Consider the following 7418-nt stretch of genomic DNA (forward strand, 5'->3'; position numbering starts at 1 on the left):
GCTGATTTGGTTATGGGTATGTGAACCTATATGTAAGTTCACAATTCATAGAACTGTACATCAAAATAAGTCAGTTTTACTGTAAGTGAATTTAAAAAACATAACAACCGCTTTCCGAATAACGGGTATAAGACGCATGGGATTTGAGTATCGGGATCCACAGTGTTAGTCTTTGTACTTTCCTAGAGATACTAAATTGTATATAACAAACATGATAAATGAACTTTATACATATATATATTGCGTACAAAATTTTGTACGCAAAATATATATACATGTACGAAATGCTCTAAAGTGGCTCTTAATAACTGCAGTTACCTCTCAGTAACTTCAGTAGAAACTAAGCCTAAGGATTTTAATTTTCTTCTCTACCCCTCTGTATACTAGGGAGACCAAAGAACGCTTTTCACTGTTTTTGTCAGAAGTGGGGAAAAGGTGGCGAATCGGGTCCCCACCGCATGACCTGCCTGGAGCACTGTGCTGCATATTCACATTCTGTCCTTTATCTTTACGATGGCTCTGGTGGGTGTGTTAACTGAGAACATCACCATATCGAGAGCTGTTTTCTGAGTATTCAGTAACACACTCATTCTCTGTGGACTATATTCTGATCCAGTTCAAACTGAAGCTTAAGTCATTAGGGAAAAGAGATCTGTCATCTTTTTTTTTTGCTACATCAAGTAATACTTGGAATCCAGCCCTCCGCTTCACTCCTAATACAACTAAAATCTCAGTTCTAACCCCCCAGTGGATTCACACTTAATGGCTATATATGCGTGCTATTCATCTCTGTTTATCTTGTATTTAACCAATGCCTGGGAAGTGGCATTTATACAGTGAATGAATGGATGGATGGAGAGATGGATGACAGCTGTCTTGGGGGACAGATGGAAGGATGCAAAGGAGGGAGTGAGGAGGCGACGAAAGAGGAAGAGATGGAGAACACCAATCTTTTTTCCTTGTTGTAGTCACTATAAATCACCCCCAGTCTGTGACTCTCATTTGGAGGAAGTGCAAAATAAAAATGATCTAAGGTATGCAAAGCTTACAAATTTATTAGCAGCTTGTGCAGTAAGTTTCCTTTAATGCGTCTGTGGCAATACTAGCAACAAATTAATAAAAGCTTAATTTTTATACAAATAGTTTTATTACAAATTTGAATTCTTAAGAAATACACGTTTAAAGAAATTACATAAAAGGCCTTAGTAGTCTTAAAAATGTTTTGGAAACTTTTAGTGAACTGTCATTTCAGGCCTAGTGGTCCGAATCTGCCCTCCTGCAGTCCATGCGATGCCCTGCTGAGGTCTGTGAACACAGCTCATGACAAACCACGGAAATGGCCCCAATGTGCTTACGTGTGAAAATACTGATACTGTGATTCAGCAGAGCTGTTTGTCAAGCCGGGATGCAGAATGAGGAATACTAATGAAATGACGGCCTTTAAGGTTGCTGCTTTTGAAGTCAAGTCATTCAGTTTGTGATTAGTGTTTAAAACCCTGAAAATATTTAATACAGAATAAAAACAATAAGCTCAAAGTACATGTTTCACTATAATAGACACCATATTCATGAACCTGGGCTTGGTTTTGGCAATACATAATTTTTGGTTTAGAAGTGAACAATGAAAATGGATGTTTCACATTCAATATCCTAGTCTTTATAAACCTACGTTAAAGGACAGCACAGTCTTTCAAAGGAAGAAAACTATGTAAGCTTTATTTTAACAGTGGAAGTTAAACTAAACCTTGATCTGCCTAATTGCTGACATCTATATAAATTACTAATATATATATATATTTAATTTTCGACTATTTTTGGACCATCTTTATTCCACAGGAAAATTGTGATTTCTGCAAAAGCAGCTGCATAGTACCACACATAGCAGAAAGACAGAAATTTATATTTGGGGGTTGGAAGATATGGCTACTGAGTCTGTAATTCCATTTGGAGGTTCAAGAAACCATTTTTACATTGCTATTATTTGTACAGACCAAGGGACCTAAATTTTGAAACAGCTAGACAGTGATATAAACAAACATTTATCTCTGGGGGTAGAAAATTAATTATAATACAAGAATGAAAACGGGCAAACAGTATGGAAGGCACCCACACCTCCTAGCACCCTTTGGTTTTCTGATGGAGTTCTCACTTCACACATCAGTGCATTGGATTGCAGAAAATATTGATATTTTATTTCATCAAAAGTGCCATTTGGTATGCCACTATTGAAAGCTTATCGCTGTCTTTTTCTCCTTCAGCAAGTAGAGGTCAATGAAGCAGGGTGTGTTAGTTACGCAAATTCCTATAAGGCACTTTACGGTTTTCATACTGGACAGTGAGGTACACAGGATATATTTCTAGGGTTCGTTGCTGTTAACAAAAAGAAGAAGAAGTAGCACCATGTTGTGACATTAGCTGACTCAGGCTTCATTATGTTCTTCTCATACAGACTTGGCAGCGGCTGACGTGCGTGCGCAGCTCCCCTGCCTTCAAGGTGGACGGCGTGGGCTTCCTAAAACACAACACAGAGACAGACCATTGGCCGTCATTTCACAACAAAATACAACACAGAGACAGACCATTGGCCATCATTTCACAACAAAACACAACACAGAGACAGACCATTGGCCGTCATTTCACAACAAAATACAACACAGAGACAGACCACTGGCCATCATTTCACAACAGATCAGAAACACGGCAGTCCTGCCCTGCTCAGAAATGTCTAAGGGGTTGGCCCAGCCCCTGGCATCAGGCCCCAACCTGGTACCATCCAGTGACTGCTGTCCACCTTACCATGAGCAGGCATGTGCTGGGTGCAGGGCACAGAGAACACTGAGGGTTACCTACCATCTGCACACCCAGGCCCTAACACCTGCCCCAGTGCCCACAGCCCCTTAGGGCACAGCTGAAGTCCCGCCACGTCGGTCTGGCTCCAAAGCCTTGGCCACTCCCCTCTGTGCCATCCTGCCTCCTTGTACTACAATTTCACTTTTGGTCCTTTCTCCTCCATTAGACCATAAACTCCTCCAAGGTAAGAAGAAGATATTATTCTTCTCTGCAACACTTCACACACACAGTAAGTGTTCATTAAATATTTGTGGAATGATGTGATGAGTAATAAATCTGGAGTAATTCCCTAGACCTCGAAATCCTTTTATAACTTTTGAAGGATTTCTGTGGTCTACTTTGAGGCCAAAAAGAGGGAAAGACATTTAATGTCCCAAATGTTTCTCAAGCTTAGAAACTCTGCATTACTTTGATTGTTGAAAAGGTAAAATCTGAACTAAAATTGGTACTGAGAAAATTCTATTAAAATTTAAAAAAAAATAAAATTAAATTAAAATAGCCATTTATGAGAGTGCCTCATCCTAAAATTGAGGCTGCTTGTTTTAGCAGCGTTTGGTACAAATTCCAGTACCCTCAAGTTTATTATTTAAATTAATGGGATCTTACCTAATTTGCTTTGGGAAAACATTTTAGTTTATTGTATCAGGCTGCTGGTTAAAAAAAAAAAAAACCATCATTACCTATCAGCCCTATAAGAGGACACTGCAGGGGCTGAGGCATGAACAAAGTGTGCTCATTTTGGTAGTGAATGGCTAAACTCTATCTGCAGCATTGATGTCAAGTTTCCAGTGCCTTGAAAGGCTCCAATAAACCACCAGTTAGGCACGCGGCACTTTTTGGATGAGTAACGAATTAGAGGAGTGAGTATGTTGTTCTGTCTCTTACTATCTAAGCTAGAAAGAGACAGGATCATAGCAGAGTTCCATACGATTCTCTCCAAAAAGGCGAAGACGAAAGGCTTATCTCCAGGGGTGAGAAGCGCTTGTTTTGGAAATGAACAGTAAGCAGCTGTGCCAGCTCCGTCAGCCTCCCGCATTGGCTCCAGCAGGGCTGTATGGGGCTCCGGATAGAGGGTTCATTATGCGCTCCTGGCCTTCGGGAACCGGCCCGGCTCCCAGTCAACTCCAGCAAGGTTAGTAGCCACTTGGGACAGTCATTTTAAAAGTGAGATTTGGGTCATGGAAAAGGAAGGGTCTTCCCTCTCAATTTCAGCTTAATTTGTGCTGAAATTATTTTTTATTTGCACAAGTCTAAAAAAATACCTTGTGAAGTCACTCAGAACTTACACCAAGTGTACATTACGATCGGTGTTACAAATGGCATGAAAATGAATGCTGCTCACTTCTTTTCCCCGGGACTATTAAATATACTGTATTTCAAACATGCTCTGTTTGGAGATTTCAGTTGCTTTGATTACATTTTAGTACATTCACCTAGAAAAAATGGAAAGTGACCTTTTCCTTTCACGGTTCTTCAGTATATGAAAATATTAAACCTATGACGCAAGGTCTGCCTTTGAAGATCGTCTCGGTGATCTGCCCATGTCGAACAGCATCAAATGTTCATTACATTTGTTCTTCGAGACTTTGCTTTGGAAGACGTTAAGGATCGTGGATGATTAAAAAATAAAGTCACAAAGGGGCCAGCACCCTGCAAAAAAGCAGCGCTCCCACTTACTTGAACATGTCGCTCCTCTCTATGGTGGCGAGCCAAAAGCTGTAAGCATTTGCGTAGTAATTACAGGTCCCACGGCCGTGACACTCGATGAACGGCGCACTTCTAAACTCCTCCAGACAGGAGCCAGGGGATGCCAGGGCTTGGCCAGAGCCTTCCGCACCAGCGCTGGTGTGCTGCGGAACAGATGCAAGCCGTGAGTCAGAGGTTCCCTCCTCAAACACCGGGAGAGAGATCGATCCTTCCCAGGAAGGCATCAGGGTGTTCCCTCTGGAAAGCCACACACTGCAGCCTCATGTGGTCACCACAAGACACACTCTGTGCCCAAATTCTCGGGCTGGCCGGCAAGCCAGCGCCTGCATGGCTGGGGCCCCATAGTGCTCAACATGGCCCCAGGGAACATCTAACGGCTGCTCCCCAAAGAGATGACCAGCCCAGCTTTATTCGAGTTTAAAGAAGAGCTCACGACGTATTAGATTTGAAACACTCCCACCCCTTCTAACGTGGGGCATGAGACGACAGCCAAAATGTTCACATAATGTTGCAAACAACTGATGTGGAATCAGATGTTACAAATGCATTCCTGTATTTGCTATATTAGATGCTATTTATCTTAAGGTAAAGAATAATCATTCAATTTTTTTTTCTTTAAAAAGAGAGAAAAACAAGAGTAAGAGAAAAAAATAGCTACTACCATAACTTTATCAAATTGCATTTTGGTCTAGCAGGTTTCAGTAAGACCTTCCTGTACTCAGAAATCAAGACCTTAAAATGAATGACATACAACCTTGACTAAGACATTATCACAGATCCCCATGACTATTATTCAGATACGGGAAATGTGAACTCTGGAATTCTGGAGACACAGGGACCTTTGACGATAAGGCTAACTCCACTGATTCCCAGATGAGGACATTCTGGGATCTGACCAGGATCACACAGCTTCAAGGCAGAGCAGAGGCAAGGACAGGGACCTCCAGACCAGAGCCATCGTCCTGAGAACTCAGAGGAGGTGCTGGAAGACACTGTTCTCCAGAACGTCATTATTTTTGTTTGCTCCTGATTTCGAGAAATTATGGGCAATCACGGTTTCAGGTCTTTGTGACACCCGGACAAGGGTTTGGGGTGACAACGGCTTTCCTGTGGTTCCTCAATGCAGCTCCGGACTTTCCCTGACACACTGAGATTCCACTCAGTATTTCTTATAATTATGGAGTGGCAAATCTAATCTACCTTTTAATGAAAATGGCATGCTTATATCATTGTTAGTGTCCTGTTTCTCTATACTGCATGTTCAACCTTTTTGGCTCTCTCGATAAAGTAGTTACAATGCAGCACTTCAAATTATTGGAACAACCTGTTAATCTGGTGGTGGTGTTGAAACGTGAAGAGTCTAACTGCAGTACAATCAACACAGCAAATCATACAATCAAACTTGTACACGTGCACAAACATTTTAAAAATTGCTTTCCTGCCAACTTTTTCTACACTTGGAAAAATGTGTAGAAAAGCACAAGAAAAATCCAGTAGAAGGAAATCGCAATGGTGGGCACCTCGCCACAGCACGTCCGGAAGGTGGAGCAGACCCTCCACATGGCTGGGGCGCAGGGCAGACGCCACACCACCCATGAGTTGTCTTGTTATCTCCGCTCAGCGTCCTCACTCAAACATTAAAAAGAATGCTTTCCTGCCCATTTTTTCTACAATTGGAATAATTTACAGAAGAAAATAGCTATGAAGCCCTGTTCCCTGTCAGTCAGATAATAAATAATGTTCATCTGTGGGTCAAATGTACAACTCGCCCATTCCTGACAGTGTGAAGATGGGACCAGGTTTTCCAGTGATGATGCAGATGTGTGTGGAGAGTCGTTTACTGGGAATTGGCAAATTCCAGGATAACTCTGATCTTACAAGTTCATGACTTGTATATATTTAATCAATACTGCCAAATGAGGTAACAGAATAAAACAAGCTACAATGAGCGTATCAAACAAGGGCCTTGTTTTCTGTTTCAATTGACTTTTGTGGGGAAGGGAAGCCCTGGGGCTAGGAGAGCAGTCCTGGCCCGGTGGGAAGGGTCCCAGGCGGCACCGGCCCAGGAGAGCCTTCGTGGAGGCCACAGCCAGCCCTCGGGTATTCTCTCCCTAACTTAAGCTTCTGCTTTCCAGCTCGTTCATGTTGTAGTAGAATGTGTACTCCCCACGTGCAGGCTCTCTTCCTCCTTTTCCGGAAAGAGGCCTCCACTTTGTGTAGAGAAGCTGGTCATATAGTGAAGCTGGTCACATGGAGAAGCTGGTTATATAGAGAAGCTGCTCATATAGAGAAGCTGGTTGTATGGAGAAGCAGGCTGTATAGAGAAGCTGTTCATATTGCTGGTGCTGGAACAGAGCTGTAGAGCACCTGAGTGGACAGGGACGCAGAGGCCTGGGCCTGCATTTCCAGGAAGATGCTCATCCCAGCTACTTTGGCTCTGAGCAGAGGAGTGTTCTGGCTGGTGCTGGAGACCCCTGCTGTCACCAGGCAGAGCAGGCCAGGCTTCCAGGCATGCTTTGGAAGGGGTCGGTTGGAGGAAGAAGGAGGGGCTTAAGCAGCGAGATGCAGAGAACCCCGAGGTGTGGAGGCACCAGACAGAGGCGACTACGGGGCGCAAGTGGAGCTCTTCCCAGGGTATACAGCGTCTCCCCAGACACTTACCATCACAAAAGAGTAGCCGATCCACAGCGAGGACCACCCGCTGGGGCACGGTGGGATCTGAATGGTCTGACTGTGCACGGCCATCACCATGGCGGGCGCCTCACACACAGCACACCTGGAAGTGAAGCAGAGACACTCAGCACAGCAGGGTGCAGGGCAGAGGCCGTCCTCCATGCACTGCCCCGTTACCAGCACTCAAC

General features: G+C 43.5%; 1 protein-coding gene across 1 annotated transcript in view; it reads right to left on the reverse strand.

The window, feature by feature from the left end:
• Positions 1-1030: 1030 nt before the first annotated feature.
• COL4A1 (collagen, type IV, alpha 1) overlaps positions 1031-7418 on the reverse strand; it is a 145510-nt gene continuing 139122 nt past the window's right edge. Inside the window, exons 49-51 of the mRNA XM_011933950.1 lie at positions 7219-7333; positions 4528-4700; positions 1031-2512 (exon numbers count right to left, since the gene is read on the reverse strand). Coding sequence (XP_011789340.1) covers positions 2431-2512; positions 4528-4700; positions 7219-7333 — 370 coding nt within the window. The 3' untranslated portion in view covers positions 1031-2430. The remainder of the gene's footprint in view (positions 2513-4527; positions 4701-7218; positions 7334-7418) is intronic.

Source organism: Colobus angolensis, unplaced genomic scaffold, assembly GCF_000951035.1.
Source record: "Colobus angolensis palliatus isolate OR3802 unplaced genomic scaffold, Cang.pa_1.0 Scaffold13, whole genome shotgun sequence".
Lineage (NCBI taxonomy): Eukaryota > Metazoa > Chordata > Mammalia > Primates > Cercopithecidae > Colobus > Colobus angolensis.